Below are 21038 nucleotides of genomic sequence, written 5' to 3'. Positions count from 1 at the left end.
CGAGGAGCTTGTAATGCTGATCCAAGAACAACTCAAGTCCAAAGAGAGCATCCTCACAGCCAGAAACCAGTTTTATACACACCGACGGCCAGGAGATCGCAAAATATGCTGTAGGCCTCAGGAGGCTGGCAGCACCGTGTGATTTCGGCGACCACCTCACCGAAGCGCTGCGGGATATCTTTGTCATCGCAATCGGCCATGAGGGCCTTCTTCATAAGGTACTATCTGCGGATACCACAGTCACACTGCAAAAGGCCATCTCCGTGAGCCAAGCATTCATGACGTCGACTTGCGGCTCTCGGATTCAAACCCAGCAAGTACTGTGCACAGAGTGGCGCCTTTTAGAGGCTGGACTGTAGAACATGAATCTTCTCAGGGGAGAGAGAACAGGCCCCCGAGTCCCTTAACTCAGAGTCTGCTGAGGGGAGCTAATCGAGTCGCACCATGCTGGTGTTGCGGAGGGAATCACACGGCTCACCAGTGCCGCATTAAAGACTATGTATGTAAAGGCTGCAGCACAAAGGGCCACCTCCAGCAAATGTGTAAAAGAAATATGACTCACTGTTTTGATGAAGAGTCTGCAGATGGCCATGAATCCAGCGCGGATTATGAAGCGATAGTCAGAGAGGCAGCTCAGCCACACGATGAGGTATATAGCATGTTTACCTGCACCAAATGTTCTCCGTTGAGGATGGAAGTCGAGGTAAATGGCGTTCCAGTCTTCATGGAAGTGGACGCGGGAGCAAGCCTGTCAGTAATGAATCAAGAAGCCTTTGAGAGGCTAGGGGACAATCAGGCTGAACGACCCAAGTTGGTCCTGGTTCAAGCAAAGCTGCGCACCTACACCAATGAACTTATCCCAGCCATTGGTAGTGCGGATGTAAAGGTACTCTATGACGGCACAGTGCACAAGTTACCTCTGTGGATTGTTGCAGGTGATGGACCTACACTACTCGGAAGAAGGTGGATGGAGAAGATTCATTGGAGCTGGGAAGATTTCACCCCTCCAGCAATCGACGTCCCCCACACTCAGAGGCAAAGCAAACCCCCACCTGAGGTTGAATCTGGCACCAGAGAGCAGGCCAGTACAGCACCCGAGGTACAGACCGCTCAGCATGACTGCGTGGAGGTGATCCAGCTGAGACGACCCGAATACACCTTCCAGGCTCGTGGCAGGACTCCGGAGGAAGAAAATCGGACCCAGAGGTGACTTGCCAGCTTCGGTGGCGGAACCAGGGGAGAAGAGGATCACAGCAGTCGACATCGTGAATGGAAGAAAGATGGCGCCCATACAACGAGGTGAGACGCTGAAGAAAAAGATGGCGGCGGCCTGACCATGAGGTGCAGCGCTGATGGAGCAACACGTGGCACCAAGCGAAGAAGAGGATTGGGGTAAAGATAGCAAGGCTCTCTTAAAGGAGGCCAGCAACCCACCACACTTAAAGGGACAGGTCCACATTCTCAATCAATGTAAGAGTAACTGTGAGTTAAATGTAAAATGTGTAATTGATGATCAGAATTGGGTACATGCAATAAGCAAGGAAAAATCGCGCGTTTGCGATCTGAGCTACAGGTTATTTACAATAAGTAATGAAACGTAGTGCGATGTAGGATTTCAACTGCATACAGTCAATGCAGCGGGCAAACACCCATCGGGAGCACACAGGTCCAGCGAGCTACCCAATGCTGTAGCCTGCGTCCCTGGGACCAGAGTGATGCACCACAGAGTGTGGCCACAAGCAGCTAACATATACAAGCTGCAGAGCAAGTGATCTCAGGAGGGCAACTGCAACGGTATCGATACCCTGCCCCCGATCGGCTCCACCTCTCAGGCACCCAATGGCACCAACCGCCACGAGCCTGAAAGAGCAATCTGCGCTAAGGCGCAACCTCCAGACCCTATCGCCACCAAGGCTACACCCGGGAACGAAGGGTCAACTGCAGCGGTTCTCCCAAATGGGACTGGGACCAGCCAGGATCCCAAACCAAATAACGCCCAGGCAAGTGAGTCAGCAGTTCCCTGCGCACTGCTAGACAACTGCTCCTCAGGGAGTAGCAGCGACTCGGGGTGCAAGGAGAGGACAAGGAAGTCACAGGCATCTGTGAACCTGCCCGATGCTAGGAGCAACGGCAAAAGCCCCAAGAGCAGGCAACTTGAGCGAACTGGGTTCCCACTGCCAGCACTGGGCACCACGCCACCACCAGACTGCAGGGACACCATCCAGCAGTTCTGGCACTAGTTTGTCCTCACGCACTATTGCTGACCCCAGCACTGATTCCAAGTATATTCCAAGTATGTACATTACTATTCAAATGTACTTACCTCACCATGGTACCACAAATGCAATACTGTAAATGCAAATTTATTTTTGGACTTGAATGTATTTGAATATAATGAGTCAACGGCACAATCTGTATGTGGAGGGGGGGGGGTGTGGGTGGGAGAGAATGGAGTGGTCATGGATGCACAAACAGAAACCACCAGCAACTCGACTGCCAACGAAACACCACTTACTCACCCAAGATGGAAACGACCTGCCAAGGGTCAACCAGATAGAGCTAAGCCCAGAGCACAGTCAATGCAGAGGCGATTTGCACTAAATACTTGGGGGAGAGTGATATCATGTATCCTACATGGTTACTGCTTGTACTATTACAAGGTGTGCCACCAAAGAGTACTGCAGTGGGAGACTTGTACGTTACCTGTACAGGTGTGCCAGGCCTAGTATAAAAGGCAAGTCACCATGTGTGATCCTCACTCTGGAGTTACATTAAATGGACTAATGTCACTCCAGTTTAAGCACAACACATTATCTCGTGGAGTTATTAGAGCATCTGAAGACATAAGACTGATGACCCTCGTTGAACTTTTAGTGGCATTGAGTGCCAGTTCTGGCAACCGTCTGCCGCAGACACCTCCTGGGCAATTTCATGGCATAATCATTTGAAAATAGCACTGGGTGGATACCTATTAGAAGATTAGGTTATTCTTTGCACCCATGATGGCTGACCCTACTGAGAAAGCCCCTAATTTAGAGGGGCACCTCGACCTGGACAACTCGACATCTGTTTGCTGTACTTTGGTTGTCACCTCTACCTTCAAGAACGTTGTTGCATGCAGCTTGGATACAATAAAAAGAAAGACTTTCATTTATATCATCATCATAGGCAGTCCCTCAAAATCGAGGAAGACTTGCTTCCACTCTAAAAGTGAGTTCTTAGGTGACTGTATAGTCCAATATGGGAATTATAATCTCTGTCACAGATGGGGCAGACAATGGTTGAAGGAAAGTGTGGTTGGGGAGTCTGGTTTGCCGCATGCTCCTTCTGCTGTCTGCGCTTGATTTCTGCATGCTTTCGGTGACAAGACTCGAGGTGCTCAGCGCCCTCTCGGATGCTCTTCCTCCACTTAGGGCGGCCTTGGGCCAGGGATTCCCAGGTGATGGTGGGGATGTTGCACTTTATCAAGGAGGCTTTGAGGGAGTCCTTGAAACGTTTCCTCCGCCCACCTCGCTTGTCGTGTAGAAGTTCCGAGTAGAGCGCTTGCTTTGGGAGTCTCGTGCCGGGCTTACGGATGATGAGGCCCACCCAGCGGGGCTGATCGAGTGTGGTCATTGCTTCGATGCTGGGGATATTGGCCTGAGCGAGAACACTGATGTTGGTGCATCTATCTCCCAGTGAATTAGCAGGATCTTGCGGAGGCAGCGCTGTTGATATTTCTCCAGCACTTTGAGGTGTCTACTCTATATGGTCCATGTCTCTGAGCCATATAGGAGGGCCCTGCCCTGTAGACCATAAGCTTGATGCCAGATTTGAGGTCCTGGTCTTCAAACATTCTCTTCCTCAGGCAACCGAAGGCTGCGCTGGCATATTGGAGGCGGTGTTGGACCTCGTCATCGATGTCTGCCCTTGCAGATAGTAGGCTCCTGAGGTATGGCAAAAGATCCCCATTAGCCAAGGCCGCGCCGTGGATTTTGATGACCGGGGGGCAGTGCTGTGAGGCAAGGTCAGGTTGGTGGAGGACCTTTGTCTTACGGATATTTAGTGTAAGGCACATGCTTTCGTATGCTTCGGTGAAGATGTCGACGATGGCTTGGAGTTCGGCCTCTGAATGTGCGCAGACGCAAGCGTCATCCGCGTACTGTAGTTTGATGACAGAGGATGGGATGATCTTGGATCTAGCCTGGAGGTGACGAAGGTTGAACAGGTTCTCATTGGTTCTATAGTTTAATTCCATCCTGCGGGGAGCTTGTTTAGAGTGAGATGGAGCATTGCAGTAAGGAAGATCGAGAAGAGGGTTGGCGCGATGACGCAGCCCTGCTTGACCCCAATCCGGACGTGGATTGGGTCTGTGGTGGATCCATTGGTCAGGATCATGTTTACATTTCTATAGCGCTTTCCACGACCACTGGATGTCTCAAAGCGCTTTACAGCCAATGAAGTACTTTTGGAGTGTAGTCACTGATGTAATGTGGGAACTGTGACAGCCAACTTGCTCACAGCAAACTCCTACAAGCAGCACTGTGATCATGACCAGATAATCTGTTTTTTTTTTGTTATGTCGATTGAGGGATAAATATTGGCCAGGACACCAGGGATAACTCCCCTGCTCCTCTTCGAAATAGCGTCATGGGATCTTTAGCGTCCATCTGAGAGGGCAGACGGGGCCTCGTTTTAGCGCCTCATCCGAAATAAAAGAGTGTGTGCAAAAGGCAATGGCTGTGTATAATGCTTCAAATGGCATCGCCTACATGGATTGTGGCCATGGGCTTCACAAGAAATGTGAGCAAAATTGAAGAGTGCAGTTACTTTTGCCATGCTCTGATACCTGCACACTTCCTCCTTTGCAGCAAGTTACAGTCAATAGAAATGGGTGGCCCCAAACAGACAGACAAGATGAATTTACACTGTGTATGTGGTCGTGCTCAGCACATACACACTTGTGCTCGGAACCATATGAGTCCTCAACTCCTACGGCATATTGTGATCTCTGAGGATCTTTCTACTTCAGGGGAAATAGAAGTCCATCTATCTCTAGCCAGAAGCAGCCACGATGCACCCGCATCAGCCCCAGAATTTTCTGAGATGCTGTGCCCTTTATATTCAAGTGTTCCCCTGATACTTCTGTTGCCACAAGACAGTCAGCAACATGGAAGTCAGCTGAAAGACCCTACTTACTGTCTTGCCCCAAACTGCTGGAGGGCTGATTTTCACAAGGGAAGTAAGTCTGCTGTAGCAGGAATGAAGCGCCTGTTTCGAGCTGTTGCAATCCCTCTTCTTGCATTTTATCAGCCAAGGCTGCTGTAGCTGCAGGGTGAGAATCTAGGTGAGAGGTACACAGTGTGCTTATGGTGTAACTTAAAGAAATGAAGCTGGTGCAGTGGCTGGCATGTTCTACACTTCTAACCTGAGGTTTGAGCAGTCTTTCTCAACTACTTTACCTGTGCTGTTCAGAATGCTTGAGATGTTGGACACACATTGCTCCAGCGCTGCCAGAGGTTGCTGCACAGATATCCCCATATAGACAAATAGAATGGACACTCAATGTACTTGTTCCAGCATCCTCTACTCAAAGGGGCACATTGAGACATCATCTTCCTCAGACAGGTCTGGAGAACATGAAATGGCAGGGCTCTCTGAATACTTCCCACCAGTGCTGTTCATTGAATAAACTCGGCTGTAGTACCCTATCCGATAGAGTAGGTGATTCAGTGATAGGGAAGTTTGTGAGGGGGACATTCTTCCTTCAATTGTTTCTCTTGCTCCTCTTATCTATTAGAGGTGGTATTTGCAAATCTCACAACAATATGTGCCAATCAAACAACCCTGTGTCAGATCATCTGGCGCTGCTTAAAATGAATGGCAGTAGAGATAGATGCATTGTACCCATAAAGCACCTGCTGCTCCATATCCAAGAGTCTCCTATGCTTATTGGAAGTCACATTTCCTTTGTGCGTGGGGTCTGATTTTTTTTTTTGTCAACCATTTGGAAATTAATTTTGTGTCATATCATATTGGGCTGATGTTGTGTTGGCAAAAAGATGCTTACATTACACACAGTTGCCAGATAGGTCCTCACAATCCATATCTGTCCTTTGATGTTTGCTTTGTGATACACTTCTAGAAAGCGCGTTGGGATTCTTTTCTATGTTAAAGATGCAAAATGGCTGGCCCTGAAATCCCAGTTCTGGGCTTCCCGCGGGTGCTCGCCTGAAAAGAAGAGAAGAAATGCGCGCTTACCTTTAGCTTGGGTGCCCACCAGCAATTGCGGGTTTTAGACCTAAGAGGCATATGCATCAGAGCGCGTGCACGTCTAAACGGACCTGGAACTGAAGTCACATGGGCCTGGACACCCAATCAAGGTAAATTATAAACTCATTCATAATAATGGGAACTCGGTAAGTATGAATGAGAACCCCCCACCAACCCCCAAACACGTAAACACAAATAAAAAATAAAAAAGAGCACCCCACATATTTAATGTGTCATGAACAGGTACAGAAAATAATTTAAAAGGCTAATGGAATTCTGGCCTTTATATGTGAAGGACTAGAGTACAAAGGGGTAGAAGTTATGCTGCAGCTAAATGCCGAGATGCATTGGATCTGTCAAGCCAGAACTTGACAGATCGAAAAAGCTGGTTTTGTGCGGCGAAAACCAGCTTTTGCGATGCCTTCCCAGGTCCGTACACACTTCATACGGACCCGGGGAGGCCAGAATTTCAAGCCCAATAATGCAAGTTCTTGTAGTTGCAAACTGTCGACTTACCTTTTCATGGACAGAGGTGATTAAACTGCTTCCTGACCTCAGCCTGGAGTAGGGGAGGGTGAAGGCTTTTATAAACAGTGTTGATTCTGGAATAATAGAACCCTGGGATGTTTGTATTGGCTTCACCTGCCCCCAAAGTAGCCTCCATCCTTTCCAGGACCACATCTACTAATTCGCACAGGGACCTGTCTGTGAATCATGTTTCCTGGTGTGTAGTTATGACACATTAGTCTTGGAATTGTGCCCACTGCAGCTGGTCTCACATCAGCAGGTGATGCATCATACTAGGTAAGTGGCTGTTAAGGCATTTAGGAAGTGTGAAACCAACATTATTCGAGGGGCCAGGATTGGCCTGATTTCTATCATTCATATTTTTTCCCAGCAGCAAATCATAGACTCATACAGTGTAGAAGGATTCCATTCAACCCATCATGCCTGCACTGGTTCTTTGAAAGAGCTAGCCCCACTTGCCTGCTCTTTACCCATGGCCCTGCTTTTTTTTCCTTTCAAGTATTCATCCAATTCCCTTTGAAAGTTACTATTGAATCTGCTTCCACCAACATTCTAGATTTACCCTATCTGTTCCCCTTAATATCTTGAAAACTTTGATCAGATCACCCCTCAACCTTCTAAATTAAAGAGAATACAACCCTAATTTGTGTAATCTTTCCTCGTAACTTAACCCTTGAAGTTCGGGTATCATTCTGGTAAACCTACGCTGCACTCCCTCCAAACCAAAATATCCTTCCTACAGTGTGGTGCCCAGAACAGCTCACAGTGTGGTCTAACCAGGGTTTTGTATAGCTGCAGCATAACTTCTACCCCTTTGGACTCTAGTCCTCTAGATATAAAGGCCAGAATTCCATTAGCCTTTTTAATTATTTTCTGTACCTGTTTATGACATTTTAATGATCTATGTACCTGAACCCCCAAGTCTCTTTGGACCTTCACTGTTTTTAGCTTTTCACCATTTAGAAAGTACCCTGTTCTATCCTTTTTAGGTCCAAAGTGGATGACCTCACATTTGCCGACATTGAAATCCGTTTGCCATTCACTTAATCTATCCATATCCCTTTGTAATGTAATGCTTTCATCTACACTGCCTACAGTGCCGCCTATCTTGGTGTCATCGACAAATTTGGATATATGACTTCTATGCCATCGTCTAATAAATACAGTGAATAGTTGAGGGACACCACCAGTCACCTCCTGCCAATTTGATTACCTGCCCATCATCCCTACTGCGTGTCTCCTGTCGCTCAGCCAATTTCCTAACAGGTCAATAATTTACCCCCAATTCCGTGGGCTTCTACCTTAGTTAACAGTCTCTTATGAGGGACTTTATCAAATGCCTTTTTGGAATAAAGTCCATAGACATTCCCCTATCCACTTCTTTAGTCAACTCCTCAAAACATTCAATCAGGTTTGCCAGGCATGACCAACCTTTCACAAATCAATACTCGCGCTCTCTGATCAACTGGAAATGTTCACGCTACCCTTAATTATAGACTCTAGTAATGTCCCGAAAACAGATATTAGGCTAACTGGTCTATAATTCCCTGGTTTCCCCTCTCACCATTCTTAAATAATGGAGTGACAGGCACAATTTTCCAATCTAAAAGAATGGTTCCTAAATCGAGAGAACTTTGGAAGATTATAGTTAAAGCACCTGCAATGTGCTCACCTACTTCCTTTAAAGCCCTGGGATTGAAACCATCTGGTCCTGGGAATTTGTCATTCTTTAGTGCCATTATTTTCTTCATTACTGTTATTTTACTTACGTTAATTTTATTGAGTCCCTGAACCTAATTCAATATTAGTTTTCTTGGGATGGCCAGCATGTTATCCTCTTCCTCCACTGTAAATACTGATGCAAAGTAATTATTCAACATGTCTGCCATTTCCTTATTATCATTAACAATATCACAACTTTCAGTTTTTAAGGGGCAAACATTGCTCCTGACTAACCTCTTTTTCCGAATATAATCGTAAACATTATTTGTGTTGATTTTGATATCCCTTGCAAGTTTCTTTTCGTATTCCCTTTTTGTAGTTCTTACTGTCAGTTTTGTCATCCTTTGCTGTTCTTTGTATCTTTCCCATTCGCCAGGGTCGGTGCTATTTTGTGCATTTTTGTATGCTTTTTCTTTTAGTTTTATGCTTTCCCATACCTCTTTAGTCATCCATGGCTGTTTATTTTGGCAAGTAGAGCTCTTGCCCCTCAGGCATAAAATTGTGCCATTTTGTTTATATTCGCTCTCCTCATTCTTCCACCAAAATGCATAATTTCACACATTTCAACAGTCTGTCTGTCCTCCTGAAATCTGCTACTATCCATCTCATTATTTATTACATTTCCAAGTTTTATATCTTCTGCAAACTTTGAAATGATGCCCTTTTAATTTCAGGTCATTAATATATACCAGAAAGAGCATAAGAACATAAGAAATAAGAGCAGGAGTAGCCATTTGGCCCCTCGAGCCTGCTCTGCTATTCAATATCATAGCTGATCTGATCATGGACTCAGCTCCACTTCCCTGCCCGCTCCCCATAACCCTTTATTTCCTTATCGCTCAAAAATATATCTTAAAAATCCACCTTAAATACATTCAATGACCCAGCCTCCACAGATCTCTGGGGCAGAGAATTCCACAGATTTACAATCCTCAGGGAAGAAATTTCTCCTCATCTCAGTTTTAAATGGGCGGCCCCTTATTCAAAGACTATGTCCCCTAGTTTTAGTTTCCCCTATGAGTGGAAATATCCTCTCTGCATCTACCTTGTCGAGCCCCCTCATTATCTTATGTCTCTCATTCTTCTGAACTCCAATGTGTATAGGCCCAACCTACTCAACCTATCCTCATAAGTCAACACCCTCATCTCCAGAATCAACCTAGCAGTGGTTCCCACACCAATCCCTGGGGACACCGCTGCACATTTCCGTCCAGTTCAAAAAATAACTGTTCACCATAACTCTCTGCTTTTCTGTCTCTTAGCCAATTTTATATCCCCTCATCATAGGCAGAAATGTAGGAAGACTTGCTTCCTCTTCTAAAGTGAGTTCTTTGGTGGCTGAACAATCTAACATGAGAGCCACAGACCCTGTCACAGGTGGGACAGATATTCATTGGGGAAGTGGGGGGTGGTTGGCACTAATTTGCCGCACGCTCCTTCTGCTGCCTGCACCTGACCTATTCTTGCTCGCAGCGTTTGAGATTTGAGGATCTCAACGCCCTCCCGGATGTACTTTCTCCACTTAGGGCGGTCTTCTGCAGGGTGCTTCAATGCTGGGGATGTTAGTCTGGGTGAGGACACTGCTGTTGGTGCGTCTGTCTTCCCAGGGGATTTTCAGGATCTTGCGGAGACATCGTTGGTGATATATCTCCAGTGACTTGATGTGTCTCCTGCACATTGTCCATGCCTCTGATCCATACAGGAGGGCGGTAATACTACAGCCCTGTAGACCATGAGCTTGGTGGTAGATTTGAGGGCCTGGTCTTCGAACGTTTTTTTTCCTCAGGCGGCCGAAGGCTGCGCTGGCAGACTGGAGGCGGTGTTGAATTTCCGCATCAATGTCTGCCTTTGTTGACAAGAGGCTCCCGAGGTATGGGAAGTGGTCCACGTTTCGAGGGCCGCGCCATGAATCTTAATGACTGGGGTCAGTGCTGTGCAGTGAGGACAGGTTGGTGTAGAACCTTTGTCTTTCGGATGTTAAGCTTGAAGCCCATGCTTTCATATGCCTTGTGAATACATTGACTATATCCTGGAGTTCAGCCTCAGAATGTGCGCAGACGCAGGCGTCGTCCGCATACTGCAGTTCAACGACAGAGGTTTGGGTGATCTTAGACCTGGCCTGGAGGCGACATAGGTTAAACAGCTTCCCACTGGTTCTGTAGTTTAGTTCCACTCCAGCGGGGAGCTTGTTGACAGTGAGGTGGAGCATGGCAGCGAGGAAGATTGAGAAGAGGGTTGGAGCAATGACGCAGCCCTGTTTGACCCCGGTCCGGACGTGGATTGGATCTGTAATGGATCCGCTGGTAAGGATCACGGCCTGCATGTCGTCGTGGAGCAGGCGAAGGATGTTGACAAACTTTCAGGGGCATCCAAAACGGAGGAGGACGCTCCATAAGCCCTCACGGTCGAAAGTGTCAAAGGCCTTTGTAAGATCGAAAAAGGCCATGTATAAGGGCTGGCACTGCTCCCTGCATTTTTCCTGCAGTTATCATGCTGCAAAGATCATGTCCGTTGGTCCCCCGTAGGGGACGAAATTCACACTGTGACTCCGGGAGGAGCTCCTCGGCCACAGGAAGAAGACGGTTGAGGAGAACTCTAGTGACAACCTTCCCAGTGGTTGATAGCAGGGAGATTCCCCTATAGTTGCCACAGTCGGATTTGTTCCCCTTTTTAAAAATGGACACGATCATTGCATCTCTGAGATCTCCCAGCATGCTCTCCTCCCTCCAGATGAGAGAGATGAGGTCATGTATCCACACCAACAGCGCCTCGCCGCCATATTTTAGTGCCTCGGCAGGAATTCCACCTGCACCTGTAGCCTTGTTATTCTTGAGCTGTTTTATGGCTTTGCCTACCTCGTGCAGCATTGGGGTTTCACTGAGGTGGTGGCAGGTCGCATGCTGCGGGATATCCATACTGCCACTGTCCCTTTAATCCCATGTGCTTCATGGCTAATAAGTCTATTATATGGCATGTCATCAAACATCTTTTGAAGGTCCAAATACACAACATCAATCACATTACCCCCATCAACCCTCTCTGTTCCTTCATCAAAAAACTCAGTTAAGTTTGTCAGATATGATTGCCTTTAACAAATCTGTGCAGGCTGTCATTTATTAGCACATGTTTTCCGAGCGAGAATTGACTTTGTCATAATTATTGTCTCTAAAAGTTTTCCCATGAATGACAGTTGGCTGACTGGCCTGTAGTTGCCGGATTTATTCCTCACACCTTTTTTGAACAGGGATGTAACATTTGTTATCCTCCGGTCCTCTGGCACCACTCCCATATCCAAGGAGGGTTAAAATACGGTGGCCACAGCCTCTGCTATTTCCACCCATTCTTTCCTCAGCAACCTAGGATGCACCCCATCGGTACTGGGTGACAATTCTACTTTGAGCGCTGCCAACCTTTTAAGTACCTCTTCTTTAAATATTTTTATGCTATCTAATTTCTCTACCCACTCATCCTTTACTATGACATTGACAGCATTCTCTTCTTTTGTGAAGACAGATGCAAAGTACTCATTTAGTACCTCAGCCATGCCGTGTGCCTCCACAAGAAGATTTCCTTGTTGGTCCATAATTGGCCCCACCTTTCCCTTGACTACCCTTTTACTATTTATATGTTTATAAAATACTTAATGTTCACTTTTATGTTCGCACTAATCTTTTCTCATATACTCTCTTTCCTCTTCTTTTCTTTTACAATTCTCCTCCATTTGATGTATTCTGCTGGATTCTGTAATCTACTAAACATTGCTGATTTTGCGGTTAATATCTGTAATGGACAACTAGCCATCCAGCGAGCCCATAAGCAGCTTGCCATTGGCTGCATGATTACAGACCTTTAGAGGTTGAAATTCTGCTCTGTGCGCTATTTTTACTTCACTGGTTAACATATTGTGCTCAAAAGATTACTTTACACAGTTGAATAAAGACACAATGCACAATGTTAAGAGTGAACTAAGATAGCACATAAAGGAAATTCAACATCTAAGACTTGTCCTCATTTATAAAACAGTAACATGGAATAGTGTTTTATAATAATTATATGAAGATTTCATTAGGGCAAATGTTATGATTTGTGCTCTCAGCACAGAGCTTCATGTGTCAGAATTTATCATGTGTGATTCGTGTCATTTTCATTCCGTTTAATGGTGGAAAATCAGGTAGGCGTAAATCGGACACGATGACCTGAGCACCGAAATTCTCGATATGTGCCCCCCATTATATGAAGCTCTGTGCCAGCAATGCTAAACTGTACAATTTACCCTCATAATTTTAATCCTACTGTTAATTGTTCCAGTAAAAACTAGGGTAGAATCTAACTGTGTGACACTACATCATTCCTCATATAGTGATATAGTTATAAGAAAAATCATTAATTTTAGAGGGATTTTGCAAGTGTATCAAATAATACAGATTATACTTTAAAGATTTATGGCAGTGTGATTGTACCAGTAGATGTATTTTTCCAGTTCTAATCAGCACATACAAGTATTAACCCCGTCATATTTACAGGTCCTGTTTTATGCAAATGAAGCATCACAATTTCAAGAACATTTATCTCCTAATCACAGCTGGCACAAGGTAAGAATTGCATTAATGAAATCATTTCATATCAAACTATATGAGTAATAGGCAGTCCTGCCTAAAATCTAACAAATTTGTTTCTCTTTCTGGTAGAATTTAAAGTTTAGTTAGCCCAGGCCTGATTTAGTCAGGTTTGAGCTAATTTAAGTTTGAATCCTCCAGAATATTTCATCATATTTATATTATGAAGTTGTTGTTTATATATATGGACATATCCTGCAATATTTGGATGTGCAAACTATAATGATCAGTGCAGGTAGCATGACTGGCAGTGTTTTATGTGAAACGTGTCCATTGTCCATTTTATCCCTGTGCTTAAACCTCAGCATTATGCCCATTTGGTTCTCAGCTAAAATGCGCTACCACTTTCTCACCACTAAGAGGCGACACATTGAGAGGCAACCCATCTCTCAGCCTGGTTGACTGATATGATATTCATGAAACAGCTGGTGGGTAGATTCAAGCTTCAGCCAGTTCTAGGACTCAATTCTGTAACCACAGGGATGTGAAGCAGTTATTTCAAATTTTATGCCGCATAGTCTGTAGTTTATTTTTGAAAATGGGTTTATGTTTTGTACCAAGGCTGTAATTTGGTCTGACAGAGTTCGCAAGATAATGCAATTCTCGTGGAATTAATTGCCCACACATCTATCTATTTAAAAGAAATGTACCGATGGAATCATTTTGTGTGATATGATTTTCACTTCTGCAAGCTAGAACTATGACTCATGAAAATCAAATTCAGACGGTTGAGTCAGGAAAATATCCATGGAGTGATCTATTTATAAATTGTTTCAACTTAAAATATTAGATGGAGAATAAAGGAGATAGTGGTATCAGCGATTCATTACGACCAAGATAATAATCTGACTGCTTATCCTGATAATCTGGGCTGGCATGATTTAATCATAAACTGCAATATCTTCAATTCTTTATTTAAATCTTTAGATCAGGCCATGCAGGCTTCTTGAATTGTGCACTTTGCACTTCAAATGGTTTCCATGGTAACTCGTATTGTAAATGTTGTATTTTAATTGAGGGCTGTGGCTTTTTAAAATTTTAACAATGTGTTTAAGAATATTGTGGTTGCAATGATTATATGCATTATTTTGTGAATAGAGCTGCTTATGATTTTGCAGGTGAGGTATTACAAACTGCAGAGTTAAACAAACACTCATTTTTACTACAGAAGATCTTTTTTCCGAGTGCACGCTCCCAGTGTAGAACCTTGCCTCTGGGATGCATGCAGCCCATGATTTATTCTCCATTAAAAATAAATTGATGGAGCATCGTGCTCTGTAAAACAGAGGATTTCACAATATATAGTCGCTGGAATTTGAGGCTCCGTGCTTGGAGTAGACAATTGGAAGATTCAACTTCACGAATACTTGGGCTCCTGAGGGTGATTTTGTTTTCTGGCTATGAGGCTGGATACAAATGTTAATTGATGATAGTAGCGAGTGAAAGCTTAACAAGATCACATGATGTTCCTTTATTTTAATGGTAAAATCAGCAATCAGGGACTACACTAACAGACATAAGAATGTCTTGGAAAAACATTCTGTATTCGCCAATTAATAATTTCTAGCCTACAGTGAAATATAAATGATTGATTGTGACTGTCTTAGCCAAAACACACACATGTGTGGGATTGGTACTGGGATTCATGGGTCAGGAACTGATAGATGAAGCCAAGAGAGTAGAAACATAGAAACATAGAAAATAGGTGCAGGAGTAGGCCATTCGGCCCTTCGAGCCTGCACCACCATTCATTATGATCATGGCTGATCATACAACTTCAGCACCCCATTCCTGCTTTCTCTCTATACCCCTTGATCCCTTTAGCCGTAAGGGCACATCTAACTCCCTTTTGAATATATCTAACGAACTGACCTCAACAACTTTCTGTGGTAGAGAATTCCACAGGTTCACAATTCTCTAGTGAAGACGTTTCTCCTCATCTCAGTCCTAAATGGCTTACCCGTTATCCTTAGACTGTGACCCCGGTTCTGGACTTCCCCAACATCGGGAACATTCTTCCTGCATCTAACCTGTCCAATCCCGTCAGAATTGTATATGTTTCTATGAGATTCAGTCTCATTCTTCTAAATTCCAGTGAATATAAGCCCAGTTGATCAAGTCTTTCTTCATGTCAGTCCTGCCATCCCGGGAATCAGTCTGGTGAACCTTCGCTGCACTCCCTCAATAGCAAGAATGTCCTTTCTCAGATTAGGAGACCAAAACTGAACACAATATTCCAGGTGAGGCCTCACTAAGGTCCTCTATAACTGTAGTAAGACCTACATGCTCCTATACTCAAATCCTCTCGCTATGAAGGCCAACATGACATTTGCCTTCTTCACCGCCTGCTGTACCCGCATGCCAACTTTCAATGACTGATGTACCATGACACCCAAGTCTCGTTGCACCTCCCCTTTTCCTAATCTGTCACCATTCAGATAATAATCTACCTTCCTGTTTTTGCCACCAAAGTGGATAACCTCACATTTATCCACATTATACTGCATCTTCCATGCATTTGCCCACTCACCTAACCTGTCCAAGTCACCCTGCAGCCTCTTGGCATCCTCCTCGCAGCTCACACCGCCACCCAGCTTAGTGTCATCTGCAATCTTGGAGATATTATATTCAATTCCTTCATCTAAATCATTAATGTATATTGTAAATAGCTGGGGGCCCAGCACTGAAGCTTGCGGTACCCCTCGAGTCACTGCCTCCCATTCTGAAAAAGATCCGTTTATTCCTACTCTTTGCTTCTTGTTTGCCAACCAGTTCTCTATCCCCGTCAATACATTACCCCCAATACCATGTGATGTAATTTTGCACACTAATCTCTTGTGTGGGACCTTGTCAAAAGCCTTTTGAACGTCCAAATACACCACATCCACTGGTTCTCCCTTGTCCACTCTACTAATTACATCCTCAAAATTCTAGAAGATTTTTCAAACATGATTTCCCTTTCATAAATCCATGTTGACTAGGACCGATCCTGTCACTGCTTTCCAAATGCACTGCTATTAAATCTTTAATAATTGATTCCAACATTTTCCCCACTACCGATATCAGGCTAATCGGTCTATAATTCCCTATTTTCTCTCTCCCTCCTTTTTTAAAAAGTGGGGTTACATTATCTACCCTCCAATCCATAGGAACTGATCCAGAGTCTATAGAACGTTGCAAAATGACCACCAATGCATCCACTATTTCTAGGGCCACTTCCTTAAGTACTCTGGGATGCAGACTATCAGGCCCTGGGGATTTATCGGCCTTCTATCCCATCAATTTCCCGAACACAATTTCCTGACTAATAAGGATTTCCTTCAGTTCCTCCTTCTCGCTAGCCCCTCGGACCCCTAGTATTTCTGGAAGGTTATTTGTGTCTTCCTTAGTGAAGACAGAACCAAAGTATTTGTTCAATTGGTCTGCCATTTCTTTGTTCCCCATTATAAATTCAACTGATTCTGACTGCAAGGGGCCTACATTTGTCTTCACTAATCTTTTTCTCTTCACATATCTATAGAAACTTTTGCAGTCAGTTTTTATGTTCCCTGCAGGCTTACACTCATACTCTATTTTCCCCCTCCTAATTAAATCCTTTGTCCTCCTCTGCTGAATTCTAAATTCTCGCAGTCCTCTGCCAATTTATATGCCTCTTCATTGGATTTAACACTATCCCTAATTTCCCTTGTTAGCCACGATTGAGCTACCTTCCACGTTTTATTTTTATGCCAGACAGGAATGTACAATTGTTGAAGTTCATCCATGTGATCTTTAAATGTCTGCCATTGCCTAGCCACCGTCAACACTTTAAGTATCATTCACCAGTCTATCCTAGGCAATTCACATCTCATACCATCAAAGTTACCTTTCTTTAAGTTCAGGACCCTAGCCTCTGAATTAACTGTGTCACTCTCCATCTTAATGAAGAATTCTACCATATTATGGTCACTCTTCCCCAAGGGGCCTCACACAACAAGATTGCTTATTAATCCTCTCTCGTTACACAACACCCAGTCTAGGATGGCCAGCTCTCTATTTGGTTCCTCGACATATTGATCTAGAAAACCATCCCTTTTGCACTCCAAGAAATCCTCCTTCACTGTATTGCTACCAGTTTGGCTAGCCCAATCTATATGTAGATTAAAGTCACCTATGATAACTGCTGTACTTTTATTTCATGCATCCCTAATTTCTTGTTTGATGCCATCCCCAACCTCATTACAACTGTTTGGTGGTCTGTACACAACTCCCACTAGCGTTTTCTGCCCTTTCGTGTTCCGCAGCTCTACCCATACAGATTCCACATCATCCAAGCTAATGTCCTTCCTTACTATTGCATTAATCTCCTCTTTAACTAGCAATGCTGTTCCACCTCCTTTTCCTTTCTGTCTATCCTTCCTGAATATTGAATACCTCTGGATGTTGAGTTCCCAGCTTTGGTCACCCTGGGGCCATGTCTCCGTAATCCCAATTGCATCATATCCGTTAACCGCAATTTGCGCAGTTAATTCATCCACCTTATTACGAATGCTCCTTGCATTGAGACAGCGAGCCTTCAGGCTTGTTTTTTTAACACTCTTTTTTTCCTTTTAGAATAATGTGGCCCTTTTTGATTTTTGCCTTTGATTTCTCTGCCCTCCAACTTTCCTTATCTCCTTTCTAACTTTTGCTTCTGTCCCCATTTTACTTCCAACTGTCTCCCTGCATAGATTCCGATCCCCCTTGCCATGTTAGTTTAAACTAATATGGGGTAGGTTTTGAAATGCTGCCTTTTAATGCCAGTCATACCACGTTGCTGGTTAGTATTGGTTTTGTGGCACTATTGTTCTTTGTGAATTGGTTGGAAAGCTGACTCCTTGCAGGGGCACATGGGAACGTTTGTGAGCAGGACAAGGGAGGAACAAATCCACTTGCCACTTCACAGAATAATATTGTGCGACAAACCACCTTAACTGAAGGAATAGAGAAGCATATATCCAAGTTTGCTGATGACACTAAGTTAGGTGGCATAGTAAGTAATGTAAATGGGAGCAGAAAGTTGCAAAACGACATCGATAGCTTAAGTGAGTGGGCAAAACTGTAGTCGATGGAATTTAGTTTGGGGAAGTGTGAGATCATCCACTTTGGACCTAAGAAAGGTAGAGCAGAGTGTTTTTTAAATGTTGAGAAGCTAGAAACTGTGGATGAGCAGTAAGATTTAAGAGCTAAAAATTTGTTATAGCCCGATTTAAGCACCGGGCGATATTTACCACCTCCAACCGGGCTATTCACTATTAGCGCCCCAAGAGGGGAATGGAGTGCTAAGAGAAGCGTTGCATGCTACTCTTAGGGCGCTACAGGGTGGTAGCGCTGCAGGGATAATGATGTTCTGGTCCTAGGAAATCAGCATCCTAGCGCCTAAAGAGACGGTCAGCTGGATCACTTGAAAAATGAGAGAAAGTTGAAGGGAGCATTGGTCCTCACAGAACCACAGCAATGTTAAGATTTTATACTGACCACCCACCAGTTCCTGATTTATAATATCACCCCAGGAGCTTCCATGGAATGCCTGCTCTCCCTGTCGGTGAGAGCGGCAGGAGATACGGTAGGCAAAAGGAGTGAAGTTCGGGATCATGGCGCTAACGTCGCGCTGTACTCATGACGTCACCAAGTGGGTGGTGCTAGAGTGTACAATGCTAAATAGTAGCACCGCCACTAAAATACCAATGAAGTTCGCGGCAGGCACCAACAGCAGGGCGCTCGGGCGCCAAGCGCTTAGCGGCCCGTTAGCTCCTCTGTCTCAGGCGCTAACAGAAGATGCTAAGCAAACAAATTTTTAGCCCTGAGGGATGCAAACACTGAAATCACTAAAAGCTAGTGGGCAGTTACAAAAAATAATTTAAAAGGCCAATGGACTGTTAGGCTTTATCACAAGGGGCCTGAATACAAAGGGGAGGAAGTTACGCTGCAGTTGTATAAAGCTCTGGTTATACTGCATTGGGAGTACAGCGTTCAATTCTGGGCACCTCTGGGAGGATGTATTGGCCTTGGAGGGGGTGTAGCACAGATTCACCAGCATGATACCGGGGCTAAAATTCTTAAATTATGAGGACAGGTTGCACAATCTAGGCTTGTAATCCTGTGAGCATAGGTGGTTGAGGGGTAATCTAATTGAGGTGTTTAAGTTTGTTAAAGTATGGCGGTGAATGGATATTTTTCTGACTGGAGAGATGTATACAGTGGAGTCCCCCAGGCATTGGTATTAGGACCATTGCTTTGCTTGTCATCTATAAATGACCTGGACTTTGGTATACGGAGTACAACTTTGAAGTTTGCAGATGAAATAAAGCTTGGCATGTAGTAAATAGTGAGGAGGATAGTAGCAGAGTTCAGGAGGACATAGATTCAGGAGTACTAGGATAAAATTTGATAAACAAGAGGTATTAGAAAGGCTGGCTATACTTAAAGTAGGTAAATCGCCAGGAGCAGATGGGATGCATCCTAGGGTGCTGAGGGAATTGAGGGCGGAAATCGCGAAGGACTGACCATAATATTCCAAACTTCTATAGATATGGGGGTGATGCCAGAGGACTGGAGAATTACAAATGTTACACCATTGTTGAAAAAAGGATGTAAAGATAAATCCAGCAACTACAGGCCAGCCAGTTTAACCTTGGTAGTGCAGAAGCTTTTAGAAACAGTAATCAGGCCAAAATTTACAGTCACTTGGATAGGGGTTGATTAATTAAGGAAAGCCAGCACGGATTTGTTAAAGGCAAATCATGTTTAACCAACTTGATCAAGTTTTTTGATGAGGTAACAGAGATGGCTAATGAGGGTAATGCAATTGATGTAGTGTATATGGATTTCCAAAAGGCATTCAACAAAGTGCCACATAGTAGGCTTGCCTGCAAAATTGAAGCCCATGAAATAAAAAGGACAGTCATATGAGGAATATGAAATTGGCTAAGTGACAAGAAACAGAGAGTAATGGTGAATGGTTGTATTTCGGTCTGGAGAAAGGTTTAAAGTGGTGTTCCCCAGGGATCGGTTCCGGGACCACTTCTTTTCTTGATATATATTAATGACTTGGACGTTGATGTACAGGGCACAATTTCAAAATTTGCAGTTGACACAAAACTTCGAAGTATAGTGAACAGTGAGGAGGAGAGTGATGGACGTATCATCATTATAGGCAGTCTCTCAAAGTGAGGATGACTTGCTTCCATGCCAAAAAGGGATGAGTTCACAGGTGTTTCAATGAAGGACCTAATATTCCAGATCCCGAACTACATCGTGAAGGATGGAAAATGCTTGTGCTTGGATTTTTTTTAACATGTGATGCCCGTTGCACACCAGCCACCACACGGGCTTGACAGAGCTATGTCTTGGTCCAGTGGCATGGGTTACCCAAGACTAACTGGAGACCAGCTCTGCTGCACAGACCGAGCGCGCACATATTGCAATGTGGGCTGGCCCGTGCTGCCCCTGGGCCCTCACCTCCTCTGGGCCCCAGATTCACGCCTCGCCTGGGCCCCGGTCATAGCCAGGCTGGTGGAATGGGCAGATATGTGACATATTAAATTTAACACAGAAAAGTGTGAACTGATGCATTTTGATAGAAAGAATGAGGAGAGGATATATAAATTAAATGGTATAATCCTAAAGGGGGTACACGAACAGAGAGACCTATGGGTATGTGTGCATAACTCGTTGAAGGTGGCAGGGTAGGTTGAGAAAGCAGTTAAAAAGGCTTACAGGATCCTGGACTTCATGAATAGAGGAATAGAGTCCAAAAGCATGGAAATTATAATGAACCTGGATAAAACACTGGTTTGGCCCCAACTGGACTACTGTGTCCAATTTTGGGCACCACACTTCAGGAAGGATGTGAAGGCCTTAGAGAAGGTGCAGAAATAATTGGCGAGAAATATTCCAGGA

At 44.5% G+C, this 21038-nt stretch overlaps 1 protein-coding gene across 1 annotated transcript in view; it reads left to right on the top strand.

Annotated features, from left to right (window-relative positions):
* Nucleotides 1-21038, top strand: part of itprid1 (ITPR interacting domain containing 1) — a 185103-nt gene that overhangs the window by 110026 nt on the left and 54039 nt on the right. The window contains exon 13 of the mRNA XM_070874657.1: nt 13026-13094. Coding sequence (XP_070730758.1) covers nt 13026-13094 — 69 coding nt within the window. The remainder of the gene's footprint in view (nt 1-13025; nt 13095-21038) is intronic.

This window comes from Pristiophorus japonicus, chromosome 1 (genome assembly GCF_044704955.1).
Source record: "Pristiophorus japonicus isolate sPriJap1 chromosome 1, sPriJap1.hap1, whole genome shotgun sequence".
Taxonomy (NCBI): Eukaryota; Metazoa; Chordata; class Chondrichthyes; family Pristiophoridae; genus Pristiophorus; species Pristiophorus japonicus.
The sequence above is the reverse complement of the archived record's forward strand: the minus strand, read 5'-3'. Positions and strand labels throughout refer to the sequence as shown.